The sequence below is a fragment of the Falco biarmicus genome, chromosome 7, assembly GCF_023638135.1.
Source record: "Falco biarmicus isolate bFalBia1 chromosome 7, bFalBia1.pri, whole genome shotgun sequence".
Lineage (NCBI taxonomy): Eukaryota > Metazoa > Chordata > Aves > Falconiformes > Falconidae > Falco > Falco biarmicus.
In genome coordinates, this window is record NC_079294.1 from 952,702 (window position 1) to 969,056 (window position 16,355).

General features: G+C 41.3%; 1 protein-coding gene across 13 annotated transcripts in view; it reads right to left on the reverse strand.

Moving 5' to 3' along the window:
• Window positions 1-16,355, reverse strand: part of LOC130152167 (cytosolic phospholipase A2 beta-like) — a 52,408-nt gene that overhangs the window by 6,951 nt on the left and 29,102 nt on the right. For 11 of the 13 annotated variants that reach the window (XM_056345214.1, XM_056345217.1, XM_056345213.1 and 8 more), the window contains 14 exons: window positions 15,920-16,051; window positions 14,654-14,712; window positions 12,554-12,596; window positions 11,240-11,303; window positions 10,722-10,849; window positions 10,500-10,610; window positions 9,430-9,467; window positions 8,376-8,511; window positions 7,266-7,402; window positions 6,783-7,005; window positions 6,044-6,161; window positions 4,858-4,995; window positions 3,568-3,672; window positions 2,813-2,998 (listed from right to left, as the gene is read on the reverse strand). In XM_056345214.1, coding sequence (XP_056201189.1) covers window positions 2,813-2,998; window positions 3,568-3,672; window positions 4,858-4,995; window positions 6,044-6,161; window positions 6,783-7,005; window positions 7,266-7,402; window positions 8,376-8,511; window positions 9,430-9,467; window positions 10,500-10,610; window positions 10,722-10,849; window positions 11,240-11,303; window positions 12,554-12,596; window positions 14,654-14,712; window positions 15,920-16,051 — 1,618 coding nt within the window. Of the gene's footprint in view, window positions 1-33; window positions 2,999-3,567; window positions 3,673-4,857; window positions 4,996-6,043; window positions 6,162-6,782; window positions 7,006-7,265; window positions 7,403-8,375; window positions 8,512-9,429; window positions 9,468-10,499; window positions 10,611-10,721; window positions 10,850-11,239; window positions 11,304-12,553; window positions 12,597-14,653; window positions 14,713-15,919; window positions 16,052-16,355 lie in introns of all 13 variants that reach the window. The other 2 variants (XR_008822904.1, XM_056345224.1) reach the window with 2 other exon arrangements.

A 16,355-nucleotide genomic window follows, 5' to 3' on the forward strand; every position in this document is an offset into this window, starting at 1 on the left:
CTGGCCTGCTACCAGCTCCCCCGGCACACTCACAAAGGCAGGCTGTGAGGCAGCTAGGCAGAGGACAGGCGAGACACAGACTCTGCTGGCCTCACAGCTGCTCTGGGGAGTGATTTTTTTCACAGAATGCAGACTTTAGCCGATTTTTTTTGCCCCTAAGAACTGGGAAAAACACAAACAACAAAACCAATTTCACAGTGTAGCAACACATCTAACAAATGCAGTATGTCGCTGCACTTTTGCATTGCTCTTTTTTTGCTTTTGCATTCTCCTCTCTGGATTAAACTCCTCCCCCAGGGTGAAAAATGTGACTTCAACCTGCTTTCAGTGATCTCTCATACAAATCATCTTAGCCACGCCGCAAAAAAAATACCGTATCATGCACACAGCATCCCCTATCAACAGCTTAAAATACTGCTTGAATTAATTAAACCTCACATTAACATCAAAGGAGTTGAAAGGGGATTATACCAACTGGCAAGTTGAGATCTAAAGCCGGTTTCTGTTAGGTGGACTCTTCTTTGCTAGCAACCCCACCAGTCTGCCCTGCAGACAGCAAGGCCACTGCTGTTCCCTTGGTACCATTTCTAGTCCCATGGAATTAAAAAAAAAAAAGTTTGCCCTGGTTTTAAATACCAAAAATAGTGGTTTAAGAGTGTTCTTCAAGTTCACAAAACAAGGTAGCAAAGCCAAGAACAGGCCCCTTGAGCCTTAAGTTATTGGTGCTTGTATTGTAAGAAACTGCTGATCGCAGAAACACTACAGGTTAAGTTCCAGCACTTCTTTCCATCTCTTTGCCTCCCTGGCCTCATTCTGTAGTGTTGATTTGAACCATGCAGAGTAACTCTAGCTTGTTCCAAAGCCTGGAAGGTTTGACAGCAGCCTGAAGTAATAAGTCATACTTTTTTTTCCATTCCCTCACTGTCAGGTCTTTATAAAATTATTTGCTTATTTTAGCATTCATGGCTGCTGAGAATTCACAGATTCTGCTGCAATGAGAGACATTTGCTTGCAGTCCCTCACAGAAGAAACTGAGCATAGTTTTTAGTTTTATTTGTCCTGGTGAGTATTTTCAGTTGATGTTCCATTACCCCCATTTTCTTATCATGGAGATGGAACCATGCAGCATTTATGCATGGCAGGGTATGTGAAGCAGAGCTAGGCATTTCCTTGGGAGAGTCTTTTTCCATCCTACACCCAAAAAGGGACTTTAAAGAAGTCCTGCCTCAGGAATTCCCTTGAAAGCATGAACCCTACTGTAGACGTGTTGCACTAATTCCAGCCTATGAGTTCTCAGATTTCTCGCCATGAAAATCAGGCTTTTTACATGGCATTTAAAGTCTTGTTTTAATGTGTCAGCTAGCCTGAGCTGCAGGGAAGCCTTCAAAATGCAGCTGTATTTTGGAGACTTCACCTACCGTGAGCCTATCATTTCTGCTCACAGAGCTGGCATCTCCTCTGGCTCCTAGCGATGGATCCATACCTGGCTTTAGCTTGGTCACATGCAGGCAGCCAAACGAGGATAGAAAATCTGCTCATTTTTCCCACTCCAGGCTTCATGTTTTCCACTTATTTTATTTGTAGATTATCTAGCCTGAGGCAGTCTTCAGTGTCCCTATGGTCTCTTCCTCCGAATCCTCCTTGAAATCTGCTTCTACCCATTTGCCTTTATGAAATTGCTAGCTAGCAAATGTAAGAATTTACTTACTTATTTAACGTTTACTGACTGACAATTTTATCCTTCATCCACCTTCTTCAGCTATGTGCTTGCTCCTTCTCTCACCCACCCTTCTTATGCTACTTGTTTTCTCCTTCTCTCACTTGTTTCTTCTGAAGCAGACTCTTTTAGGACATAGACTTTCTGCTTACTGAACATTTCAAAAGCACTTAGCACACTGTGAGCTCTGCCTTAATCCACAAAAAAGCTCCACCACCTCTTGCTACTGTCAACAAACCATGTAGCAATGGCAGCCAGCAACAAAAAAGTGGTGTTAGTTGCATGAAACAGCGGAGAGAAAACTTAAGTTACCAAAGACAAGGACTCAGAGCAGGCAGAGAACATGTGTTTTCTTGCTGAAGTCAGATTAACCTTAATAACGCGGGGTCCTCCCCACACTGCCGCCTGCTCATCAAATAAATGAGGATGCTGCGATTGCAGGAAGGTTTGTGATGCACAAAACCTCAGCTCCATCACCTTGCTATCGTTTCACAGATTGTTTCATAGATTTAGAGGCAAAACTACTATGACTTTGCTTGACTGCACAGCACAGGCCACAGAAAACTGCAGTTCAACTTAGAATGTGTAAGCTCGATGCATAATATATACAGTCTAAACCTATGTGACATTAACCTTCTACTCTTGGATCTTGGTATTTCTGTTTCTGAAGGGTTAAAGAGAGGTCTCTGGATGGATAAATCATCCGGCAGTAATACCACACGTGGGCAACCACGTGCTTGCAGCCGGTCCTTTATGCTTCCAGTGTTAGCTTTGTTTCTTGACCTCAAGAGATTCTACCCCTTCTGGATCTTTTGACAAATGTACCTATACAGAGTGACAAACTTCCTGTAGAAGAGCATGCTTTGATACAAGTTACAGATATTTTCAGGAGGTGAAAGAGTGGCCTACGGACTAGTTCATTTTAACCTGTTACCCTAAAGAAACAGACACGATGAACATAGTTCCTTCTCAGCAGATTTCCAGACCCTGAGAAAAATCTCTCTAAATATGAGATCTCCAAAGCAAAAAAAAAAAAAAAAAAAAAAAATCTGAGATGTTACCTGCACGCTGCAGCTAACTCTTTGTTGCAGTTACCTTTCCATTCAATAAATTTTTTCTGATGGATATAATCCTTATGAAATTCTAAGCCTCTCAGGAAGTTATGAGATTTTCCCAGTAGTGGACGCTTAGTCATAATGTCCTGAAACATTTCATACAACTTCCCTGACAAACAAGACGGAGGCTCGATGACAGTGACATCATCCTCAGGGGAATGCTTTTCTGAAATATAAAAAGAACCGTGAGAAAAACCATCAGCAATCTGTCCTGCCAGGCACCCTTACTGGCTAGACGCCCTTGCTGTCTTCCCGTGGGTCCTTCCCCTCCCTGTTTCTTGCAGTCTGCTTGAGACATACGCACATGACCAATCCCATTTAAACAAAGAAATACTTTGTTTTGTTCAAAGCAAGCACAGCTTTTGTCTTTTACTCTCTCAAATGACACACTGGCTTTGTACTTTTGCGTACAGTAAAAGCCACCCTTCTCATCTGCAGTCATGGGAGGAGTAATTAGAAGACCATAGGCAAATTTTAAATTAAAACTGTGTGTAAATAACATGAAGCGTGCCTCTGAGTTAAAAATAGAATAATAAAATAAAATAAATTAAAACATCACATAGTGATCATTTTGATATAGGTGAAAATCATGCTGGGAAGGCAACCAACATGCAGTAATTTAGGGAGATGTTAGAGATTATTCATAACCAGTAGCAATAGTGGATCTTCCTTAATCCTCTCCTGGATAGAAAGCACTGTCCGGTCAAAAACAAATACTGATTTTGAAACTCTTACCTATATCTACCATATCTTTGGCCCATCGTTCCCAGAATTCATTTGAATTTGAGGACCAGTACAAGCCATCGAGCAAGTTCCTAGTAAAGATGTTTGTCCAAAGACCTGCAAGTCAAACCACATGAGAAAAATCCTGCATCACCACGTTAACCAGCGACTATTACAAGTATCCATGCCACCTATTACTGGCCCACGTGAAATGACCCTGCCATGACACAGCTTAAGCAGCAGGGCTCACGGAGCTCACAGACGATGGGGTCAGCCCTTCAGTGCTCTTTCTCAGGAGGTAACAGCACACAAACCATTCGCTGTATAGTACAGGGTAACAAAATAAGAGTTGTCACTCACCCAAACAATGTTTTAGAGTGTTTACTGTATACTTGTGAAAGAAAGCAAGCTTTGAAAGCACAGCGAAGCCATATAAGCATAAGGCCTTTCTATAAACTGATTTGTTCTTTCAATTGATCTAAGACCTGTTTTTTCCTTTCAGGCACGTTTTATTTCCGTGAAGTTCAGCTGGTCCAGGATCAGAATAGACTTGGCTCCATATGTGAGTCTGCTTTTGGAAAAGAAAGAACTATCCTTTGTCATTAAGCCCTGTGCCAGGTACTCACATGAGGAACAAATTCAATCTCTAGCAGACTTCACAGTGAAAGAAATATGATTTTTGTCTCCACTGGACTCTTGTTTCCAGTACCAAAAGCTAAAAGTCTGACAAGGATTTAAAAATCTCCCTGGGGCAGATGGATTCCTCTTTCCTTCACCTTCAGAGGCAGAATAGTCAGTCAAAGCAGTTGATGGAGTTTAAAAGCGCTTCCTTCATCCTTATGGGCAGGGAAAATCAGTGGCACCATTCTCAACCCACAAAGCTCAGATGGTTCTCACCTTTGTGGGTTGTTCTAGATTAGTTCTATTTTATTTTCAGCTCCTTCCAGTTCTGCCCCAGCAATGCCTTGGCTAGAAATACAGATAATGTAGTTGAAGACCTGATGACTGGCCAGGGAAGAAAAGCTTATTATTTCCTTAACTTGCCTTCTTCACCTTCTTGTTTGGTTCAGGAAATGGGAAGGGGAACCGTGCTTCAACATTCCCAAATCTGGCCAGGTTAAAAGGGAGGGCAGGAGGAAAAAAGCTTTTCAAAGAGCAGAAGCGTACAAAAGGAGCAAAAAGCCCATGGAATCAAGACCTAGAGCAGACCTACTGGCAAGGAATGTTGTACACAGACCAGTGGCTAGCTAGTACCGTGCTTTCTACCATGTTGTGATTAACTATATTGCACATGTAGGTCACCTTCCAGATAGCAGATCCGAGATTCTGGCAGCTTCTTCACTCGCCTTCCCATGAAGAACTCACTGTCAAAATATTCTGAACGAATGGAGGCTCCGTATTTTGGTATGGCTACCTCATAAGGAGAGAACTCTGCCCACTCTACAAAAGAATTGACACATAGCATGTTTACTGTAATGAAAATAAGGGAAAAAACCCACCCTTCCCCTGCGGACAAAGCTGTCCACGAGCTCCATGGATCCTGCTAGTCTTAGCAGCTCTGTACTATCCGTGGCTTTGTATTGCAAACTACACTGTCCAGTTCCAGACAAGCTGAGAGATGATTTGCATACAAAAGGAACTCAGTTTTTCACCTCAGAAACAGGCTGCAACATTAGCTTCAAAAGCTTAGCTATGTATTTCTGTGTAAAGATTCTGGGATCCCACTCGCCTCTCTAAATCGAAGGCATCAAATGTATGACATGCAAATGTGATCCAGCCTGTGAGGAATGAGTGGCATGAGACCTCTGCTAACCCAAACCTGCCAGTCTGCACGATACAACATCGCAGCCTGAAGACACATCAGGTGCAGACTAGAAAATGCGGTGTGGGCATGGCCACGCGGTTCCCTGCCTCAAGCTGTCCCGTACAGGTGTTGCAGTAGAACAGTAGCTATAAACCTCACCACATATAAGTATTAACTGGGCTTTTTTCCAGTATCTGCTCATTTTAATACCTTTTATTTAATGTAGCCTGTGCCCATTTAAAGGGTGTCATATCACACCCATCACAGCTATCATTCATACTTCACTCCACTTTCATACCCCTATCACTGTAGTATTTAGGGGAGGGACAATTACATTTCACAGCACCTCTACAAACTAAGGAATCAAAGTGATTTTATAGGTGTGGAACTGAGGCAGAAAGAGATCACACGCTTTGCTCACACTCACAATGTCTGTGGCAAAACTAGAACTTCGGCCCAGATCTTCAGAAATGCCCTTTCATGCCCAAGGATGTTACCCAGCTGATCTGCTCTTTCTAATCAACACCCAACAGTTCACAAAAAAGACATTTTATTAAAAGACGAATACTGAGTCAGGGCAAGCAGCAGATATACTCTCCTTTTATTCCCACACACATGCACCCTCCCTCCCTCCGAACTCTCTTTAGGCCCTATTCAGTCAGAAGAAACTCTAGGAATACTTACCTCTAAATTTGAAAGTACTGAACTTTTCCTCTTTCACATTGAGGACTGCATAGAAAGGCAATGGGTTTTGTCCATGCTCCAATGCCTTGCGCTGGTCTGTGAGTTTGTACTTTCTTGGCTAATCAAAGAGATAAAAAATAAAAATAAAAAAAAAATATCACAGTAAACCTCTGGAAGAGCATAAAGGCAAAAACAGTGACACAATCTACCTGAGTATGAATAGATAGCAGATGTTTTATAACCCAGAGGAAACTGTAAGTTCCATTTTAATGGAAGACCTCTTCCTTCATGTTCCTGCACTTTCCTTCCTGGTTGCCTTTTTGATACCTAGTAACATCTTCATTAAAATCAAAGGGCTTTGATTGCATCCCACAGATCTTTACTAAGGTTGGAGCTAATGTTCACATGAAGACAGATTACTCTAGTTCTTAAGTGTTCAACTAGAAACAGACTTTATAAAAAGACATGACTTTTCAGGGGAAGTTGCTCAGTCCTTTCTGAAAGTTTACCTAATGAAGTTGCTACCTTTTGGGCACCCTGGCACAGAGGTACCTTCAAACCATTAGCTACCCTGGAAAATCCTGGCTACAAGATCCTCTGTCATTGTTTACAAATCACACCAGGATGCCTCCATCACTTCTGATTTGTTCCACACACTATGTCATGCCTTCAAAGGTTAAAGTTCTATAAAGAAAATGAGCGGATGGTTCCCAAATGTGTGGCAGGACCACGTACATACCCGTTCATGTAAGAACATTTCCTGAACAAGTGACCACAGAGTTGTAAAAGATGACACATGTCCTGCTTTTGCCCTTTCAGCGAGTTCCTTGTGATAGTACTTCAGATGCTCTACAGACATAAGGTTGCGCTTGCATTTTGTCACTTGTTCTTTTACTGCCTTAAGTGGCCCCTCCAGAGTCCTCTGTGACCAGTCAGCATGCTCATACAGATCTGCTAGGGTCCTGAAGAACAGAAATGTGAGAAAATCATCCGTGTGCTTGAATCTCTTTGGAAAATTACTATGTTGGCCCAACCATTTTCATCAAAGAAGAGAATCGGCAAGCCTAAACTGATGTTATTGAGAGCCAACAGTAATAGATTTACCAGGGAATTATGTTCACTTATTAACGATGTAAGGCTTCAAAAGAGATGCACCTCCCTCACTGTGTGGGCATGTGGTGTCACAGTCATTCAAAATACAAATCTCATTTTCTATACGCACCATGTTGAGCCAGAAGCCCCGGTGAGATAGGTAACACAGTCCAACAGATTTAGCTTCTGAAGAGCTAAGAGGTGGCCAAACATAGCTGACATTGCTCTGAGGCCTCCGCCTGTTGCCATAACAGCTATTACTGGGACCTGTTCAAAACATAAGTATTATCTTCAAAAAGTTACTCACTTGCTGACTTGGAAAAGTCTAATTACACCTCTTATAATTTCCTCAGCAGACTTCATTGGAGGACAATTAAATTAAATAAACGTTCAGCCAGTCTTTACCAGTACCTTTTTTAAATTAACCTCCAGATATTCAGTAGGTTCCCTTAACCCCAAAGCTTGGCAGACTTTGAATATGCAGTGATTTTAAGTTTCTGTCCTCCTCTTGTTCTTTAGTAACAGATAATGAAATTATTTTATTATAAATAACAGCAAGTGCAATAAATGTAATTAAGAATTGATTCAAGGAAGTCCTGAGCAGAGTTTAGAAAAAAAATATTAAGCAAAAAAATTATTCTTTGAACAACATCCATTCAAGAAATACAATTCCAGCAAGAAAGTAAATGTTCACTTAAAAATTCACCCTGGATCTTTGCAACAAAACATACTTCAGCTGGAGCTTGTTATAAAATGTTCTTTCTCCACCTTAAAGAATTTTGAGGTTTTGTGTAAAGTGCTCTGATAATTAAAAAAAAAAGGTAAGTGCAAAGAAGGGTCTTTCCAATGTTTTCATAAATATTTCTGATGCAAGGTGAATTTCAAATACTCCTGTTTTCCTAACTGGTTTGGGTTGTCTGGGTAGGCTGTGTCTATCACAACGTACCAGTGCCTCATATCTTGCTGACCCACTGCATCACGCTGCTGGAAACTCTGGCTTAGAAAAGTGGTACGTTAGGCCCTGAGGAGTTTGACCCATTGAAACCAGTGAGGGCACGACCAGCTGAGCTGAAATTTTAGAGAAGTATGGGGTATGCCACATGGAGAACTGCTATTCTGCTGCCATTCAGATCAGCGGGTTTGTCATCAACATACAAAAATTACTCGAAATTTTGTGGAGAATTGTGGCAATTCTAATTCAACAGACCCACACCCCAGGCTTGGATTCCAACTCACAGACCTCGTGTCCATGCAGATCTCTTTCCAGATGAAGAACCCTTTTCAGGGCACTGGCAACCACTCTCTTCCTTTTTTGCAGGAATTCTTGCTCTTCTTGGCACAGATTGTACCCGAAGCGCACATCTAGATTTTCTGTGCTGAAACATAAGTAAATCCAGAGGCATAGGACTGATGTTTAAATTGTATATGGATCTATTTTTAGCAACTACAGTTACTAAATGTCATAAAAAAATTACGATTCACTGTTCAGATTTAGAGACAGAAATGCAGCTTCCAGTTTCAAAGAAATCAACTGCTTTGCTTCTGCATGGTCTCTACTTTCTGATGTTTCAGTGTAAGTTTTACTGTCAGAAAAGGATGGCACTTATGAAGAAATAAAGGCTTCTGTGTGTCTTTCAGTAGCTTTGTAAGCTGAATTCTTTTAATTTCTGTGTCATATAATTTCTGAGCAAAGGGTGACTTGAATCGACCAAGGTCTTTCATGGGGATTTGTACCACAGATTTATACAGAAACAGTACAATGATAATTTGGATTTATACGTTGTCTTTCTCATTATTTTACAGTGCAACATTTCATCTTCCCTAGCTTGTGCTTCTTTCTACTGATATCACCAGAGCCACAGATCTATTTTCTTAAGAACACCTGTGTGGTTTGAGTAATGTCTGGACTCTGGATGGTTTGCTTATTTCAAATTCCCTTTTCACTCTGCCTTCTTGCCTCTTCTGTGTCTCTTTTGAAGAAGCCTCCGATTGCAGTCTTTGATTCTTTGACACAAAGGACACCCAGTGACTAAGTTCCTCACTGTTTGAAACTATCTTCTTTTTTTCCTTCTCTCCTTTTTTTTTTTTTTTTTTCCTGCATGTTGGCATGACTCTTTTGCCCTAAGGACATTTAACTTTGATCTGCTGTGGTGAGTCTTTGATGTTGACTGAGCTATTGTTGTATTTTACCCCTAGTCTTGTGCGTTCCTTGTATCTAAATAAAGGCTATTCTGTTCTAGAATTCATAGTTCAAAGAGCAATAAAACCTTCAGAGAAAAAAATAGTCCTCTTACCAATCATTTAGCTGGAGGTACAACTGCAGTGGCACATTCTGTAAACAAAGAAATAAGAGCAGGAATGTGAAGTGGGGAAAAGAGTAGTTTTGAAATCCAGATTTTTAGTGCCTCCTGGAATGCCCCAACACTACCACTCTGCACACAGTTTTTTGGAAAACTGTAGTGGGAAACAGAAGGAAAGCAACTAAACACCAAACATTCTACAGAGAAGTGAAAGAGGCAGGAGTGGAAGTGGTCAGATCAGTGGGTTGTGAAACAGGATTTCTTCCTCACTGTGAATATACCTCCAAGAACCATCCTAACCCAGCAGCAGCACGTTGCCACCCTCTTATTCTTGAGGATTAAGAACAGCAGGCCAGATGAAAGACAGTGATGGAAAATACAAGTCACCACACCCTTACAAAAAACTACTGGAGGTAAAAGAGCGCCCAGAGAGACAGGTGGGGAACCACTAGTGGCAAAACAGACATTTGTGCTCCCTTCTCTGTATAAGAAAGGCTGCTGAGAAATTCTCCTCCTCTTATTTTTGCCTCATTTGCTGCAAGGTCTGAGGAAGGATGTCTTACTGTTGTTAACATTCATCTGGCCACACAGCAGCATTACTGCTGCATTAAAGCAATTTAGAGCTGTATCTCTCCACCAGTTAACATCACGACTGTATGCAGAGAAGAATGGGATAGAATTGTTCTCTGAGGGCAAGATTCAACTCATCTAACTTTAGCCATCTAAAATTCAGGTATATAGACTGAGCTAGCCACCCGGGCTTGATAAAGAGCAGCAGGCCATCCCAAAGCCTTGCTAGGGGTATTCAATATTCACCTTTAACTGTGCATGGACAGCAGAGGTTGGTCTGAAGCGAATCTAAAACTGGCCTGGATAAATTCCCAGTTATTGATTTTATGGACAGAATATTGATATTTCTCTGAGAAAACTAACCTTTCTCACAGAAAACGTGTATTTGCACAAAATTCTCAGACTTACTAATTGATATATATAAAATGTTATGGTATTAAACACTGAGAGTTACTCTTCTCTCCAAAAGATCATATAAATGTTGAAGCACTTACATGTCTTACAGGGAGAGTTACTTTCACTCTGTGTCCAACAGGGAGAAATTTCAGTGGTACTGTTAAGGTGTCACTTAAATTGCTATTTTCATCTTCCTTATCAGAAACATTCTACAGAGGAAAAAAACCCATAGTTTTTATTCACAGAATAGAAACAACCCAGTTCTTTACTGTTTTGGTGACCCTGGAAACAAGCACACGGTATTGTGTAGTGCCCATTACCTGCAGCCTGACTTTGAGAACCGGCTCCCAAGCCTTCACGCAATGGAAGTAGAAAGTATCTGTGTCCTCTGTACTTTTCTGCGTTCCCTCATGAGATGCAGGCACCGTAAGCACCAGGTTTTTGCCCTCTGGAGAAAACAGATTTGTGCAGAGAATAATATTGCTGTTCAGGCAAAATAGCAAACAAAGGCGGCAAACTTTCTGCAGGAACTCCTCTGTAAGCTGCCACAGTGGCAAGGTTCCTACAGCCCAGGAGCCAGTACTCCTGCCTTTACCCCACAACTGGGAGTGCTCCCAGGGGAAGCACTCCCTCATACTTCCACCAGCAAAGTGGTGGAAAAGACAAGGAAAAGACACAGGGATCAGCATTACAGCCGGAGGCAGTTTAGGGACTTTCATCCCCCTACATTTTACTGTCTGTAGATGTCTCTGTATTCTAAAATGCCTCTATCTGGGTCTGAATTACTGTGACAGGCTGATTTGGTCATGTCTTCGCTTCACAGAGAAAATCAGCATACCTTGCAAATATTTCCTGCTTTCATTAATGTCCACTCGCACATCCAAGCAACAAACCTCACGGGACTGTAAAAGACAGGAGTGGAAAAATGTGAAGGTACAAAACGCCACATCTGCAGCAAATAATGAAACATCATGCCAGCAAACGCTACCTATAATACAGAGCCAACTGAACTGGTCTCAGTGCTGGAAACAATCCAGCTGCACAAGCGTAAATCCGAGCTCATTATCCCAGGACAGTAACCCAGTTACACTGCTATCCCAGGACAGTAACCCAGTTACACTGCTTCAGAGCTAACTCGTCCATACAGTGGCGCATTGCCACAGGTTGCTGTACCCATCCAAGTTATCCCAAAATCCGGAAACTCTGTACAACGCACTGTTGCCCAAATAGCTACACATATATCTGATAATTATTTAGGAAGGGTGGGGGAAAACACCTGATGATGAGTTTCTCTGTATTGTGGCAGTGATTAGTCTACAAAGCATCTTCTTGCTGGTCCTGATGTAGGGAGATCATGGATTTATTCCACCCTACCCTCCACCTGAGTCATTCCAGTTCACCTTTAATAATTCATGCCAGGACAGTTTTCCAAGCCATTTCAGGAACAATGCATGCCAATCATTACAGCTCTTATGCCTCACACAGAAAATGAGGGGGAAAGAACAGAATATGTGTTACTTTGCCTCAGGGCTATTAAAGGCTAGCGTGTGCGAATCACGCGCAGGCTTGGAGTGGTTGGCATGAAGTACTTTGTACTCCTTAGCTGCTGGGCCAGCCCAAGGAGATAGGTAATGTGCCACACACTGACTAACACCAAAAGAGGACTCTATGTTTCAACAAGTAAAATAACTCTTTATTAAAAAACCCATTTCCCAGAAAGCTGTTACATTAGATAACCTTCCGGTCATAAGCACACTGAGTACTTACTATTGCCTTCTACAGACTCAGCCCTTTTTGTTTCTCCTGCCAAGTGCCATGCTGTATTACATGAAACACAAGCAGTTTTCACTTTAAACACCAAGGAATATGGGGTTCTGCAACATTAACAAGCCACAGCTGGGCAAAAATACTGATGTCTGTAATACCTGAGGACTTCAAGAAACACAGCTTCTATTTCTGCATGGAGAGGGCAACAGTTAAGCCGTAACAAATGGGAATCATCCCACATGCTTCACTTTATAATGCACACCATGCTCTAATCTGTCATGGTAGCTTGTATTTTCTCTATAAAATGTCAGATGGCTGGGGGAAGAGAAGAGAATAGAAAATGAAGGAAAAGTCACTCCAAGATAAATTCATATGTGAACCTTACCACTAGGACATCATTGGTAATGAGACGCTCTGGAGGGCCAGGGCTGAAAAGACAGAATCAAAAGGCAAACAAACAAAAGCTGTGTAAGTATCTGGTGGTTTTTTGTTTTTTTTTTAAATAGTAGTTTTATGACTTTTCCTGCTTAAAATCCAATATAGTTATGTTAGTATCAAAATTTGTTTTCTAAAAGGCATAATACATGATCACCTGCTGAGCTCGTGAACCAAAATGTAGTAGCCAAACAAGAAGAAAGGCAGGAATGCCCACAAAAATACCCATGCTTAAAACTATATGCTAAGATACAGCAGAACAAAAGCATACTGGTCTATGTGGAATCATGTCCTGCTATTAACAAATGACCTTAAGACTTGGGGAAAGCAAAGACTACTATTAATGTGCTCTGCAAATACTTATTAGGAAAGACGTTTCTGACTCTTCCAGATTATAATTTACAACCGATCATAAATGAACAGCAAATAAGAATTAACTCCCGCTGTGCTACATGTATGACTGGAAAACACAGAGGTAAGTAATAGAAAGCCTTTGTCCAAGACATTTTGAATTGTAAGACGTACACTGAATGGATGTAGTTATTTAATACTATGAGTAAACTATAAAGTCTTCTAACAGCATTGCTCATTAAGGCCAATACTCCAACATCATGATGTTACATTCATTCATAAGTGCTTTCATATGTCTGAAAGGACCATTAAAAGTTATGTAGTTATACAACCTTTGACTTTCTGTAAAGTCCACAGTTGTAGAGGAATGAAGCTGGGTTAATTAATATTGATAACATACAGCTGTGGGCTGGCTGCAGGGGCGGTGGGTTGGCTGATGTAGATAAGGTGCAGCTGTGGCTGGTTCTGTTAAGAGGTTGGGCAGCCAAAGGAGAGAGGAAGAAGAAGGAGAGAGGAAGAAGAAGCAGAGAGCGCACGCACATCCTGAATGAGAAGAAACAAGGAGAAGGCAGCAGAGGGACTGGCACGAAGAGTATGTTGGTATGAGATGGTAAACGACTAGTTGCAGCTTGATAGTTTTGAGAGTGCTGCAGAGTATTTCACCAAGCACCACTTCCAGCCTTAAAACTTCCAATTCAGCTGTAGAATTTATTGAAATGGAAATAACTAGGTTTGACTTCTGAGGATAGAGGATCTCCCATATGCCTTATAACTTAAATGGTGAAAGATACTCCTCTTATTTCTAGTCTGAATCTACTCAGTCCAGTTTGTAAGCACTGCATCTCATTCTGTCCTTTTTATATATCTGGCTGTGACTGCTTCCACATTTGCACGAGGTGCTTATACCATCTCTTAAGGTATCTATCATAGATAAATAGATTTTCTTTACTTTCACTGTGGGATAAATTAACCAAGAACAACAGTGATTTTCTTTTGCAGAATGAGTAGCTTTATTTACACTTCCTTCTTCTAATCATGCAGTTAGCTCTGAGTGAACTATATTTTTATTTTTTTTTTGGTAATGCTAAGATCAAATATGCCAGAACATGTAGCTTAGGGCTTGGTGGTTGTTGTGGTGGTGGTTTTGGGTTTTTTTCGTTTTGGTTTTTTTCCCCAATCAAACTGGTGATAGCATTTAAAGGAGAGATAAAATTTATCTTATGGGGTTTTTTTTCTCCTCCAGACAACATTGATTACCACTTTGAGGGGGATGGTCTTAATTTTATTATTTGTTGATTGTGTATTTTTTTCAGCTTAACTAAGCTATCACCTAATGGGTGACTTTTCTAATACTGTCTACTCAACTATGTACATATTGTGATAATAATCCAAGTTTTCTGGTCTTTTAGAAACCACAGCATTCTAGGCATTGTTCAATTAATATTAACAACTTGAAGAGCACCTCTTAAATTTTACACACCTCTTGTGTGCAACTTATCACATCATACCAATGTTACTACATATACATGTTGAACAGAAGGTAAGATCTGTATGAAATACACTGACAGGCAGAATTAGCTGGGGAAGTTAAGGTAAAAAAAGTTTGAAACTGTAATTTCAGTTCACTGCTCGGAGGAAAAGCTGGAAGAGTTCCTCTTTCTCCGAGATCTATACCTTTCAGCTTTGGAATTTTACTCACATTCTTTCTATCCAGAATTCCACTTCCAAACTCTCCCATTTCTTAGTGCACCTCTCTTTCTAAAAACAAAAGGGTAAAATAAATACAGATTACTGGAGGCTGCAAGAATTTGGCAGTGCAGACACACCTGAAAAGCACTTCCATGGCTAACATCTCCTCTGCTAATGTCACCAAAACAGCTGTGTGTTACCTCTTCCAAAGCTGAGCTTGCAATGGAAACCACAGGCTTGCAAAAGGCACGTAAGAGTGCCTTTCCCCCATTATAGGATATGTAGAATTATACATATTTCTGAAGATACAATCAGAGGGCAAAAGCTTGACTGAAACAGAAATGCAATGGCTTTCTGCAAAGATGGTGTGCACTGGGGGGGAAAAACATTGAAGTCCAGCAACAAACGTGACTAATGCCAGTGTCATTTCCATGTACAACCCATTTAAATCACACTCACACTGAATGCAGCAGAGAGGAAGCAGGCAAGAGCACTCTGGACTGCAGTGGTTATTGAATCACTGTTTCCCAGTGACTCACCCACTGGCTGAGAAGTGCATGGCACCAGCCTGCAGTGTCACAAGGGAGATCCACCTTAACAGCTTTCAGCATTTGGAAAGTAGCTGTTCTTTTGGGTATGGACTGTCTCCTTCCTGCAGTGAGCATGTAGCCATCCCTCAGCCACAGCTCAGACAAACCTGGGAGTTGTCACGGGCCTTTCCCAGCTCTGTTCTCTGGGCAACTCTCTCTCACAGGCTCCTTAACAGTATACCAAAAATGTTAGCAGAACAGGTGTCCTTTTATTACAGGCTAGAGGAATCTGAATCACCTAGGAAACCCAGCATGAACACCAATGGGAGAAGCCTGAAAGAACCATTTCATTCAAGTGGTGAGCGGATTCTCTTCATGTTTTTAATAAAAAGTTGCCACTTAAGAGGAAATGGCCTCTAAGTGTGACAAAAGTGGAACGAAGCTGAAAGGATAGGAAGTTACTTATGTAGATTATAAAAGATAAAAACGACTGTTTAAAGATGCTCCCTGTTAACATTTCCCACCCACCCCCCACAGACGGTGGGCATGAGAGAGCAGCTGCTTCACTTTCTCAATCTGTGAAAAGAGATTAACGAAGGCGAAAAATCCAGCATGGCAACACCTGTTGTGATGAGATATTGATAATAACATGAGATCTGTTTGTGCAGACCCAAACCCCACCTAACATGGAAGCCAATGTGGACAATGGGGTCTTGCCAATCGCTTCCTGTATTTTCAGTTCTTACCTCTGATTTCAAAGCAAATGTCTCACGGAGCGTCTCTCCAGGTCTGATTCTAGCAACATTAAAAAGAACTGTGAACTGTGTGTCATCTTTGGTGAGTGGATCTTCATCACACACTGCCAACTCTAAAATGTTCTGGTAGTAGAAGAAAATAAATAAGAACTCTTATTGAGCTGCTATTACACAGAAACAAAAAATTGCTTGTAGGCTTTTGCAGCTGCTTGACTAGCACAGTGCTAAGAATAAAGCAATACGTGCTTTCCTTCAGGCATTTGCTAATGTGGAACACTTATTCAACCCACTCTTGGGAAACTTATCATGAAATAGGAGGCAACTACCTATAACACAGAGCTCCCACTATCCTGAGACAGAAGAGAAGTCAGTGCTCTGCACTACAGATAGCCTGCCCAAAGAGCATACTTACTCAGTTTCTTCATCC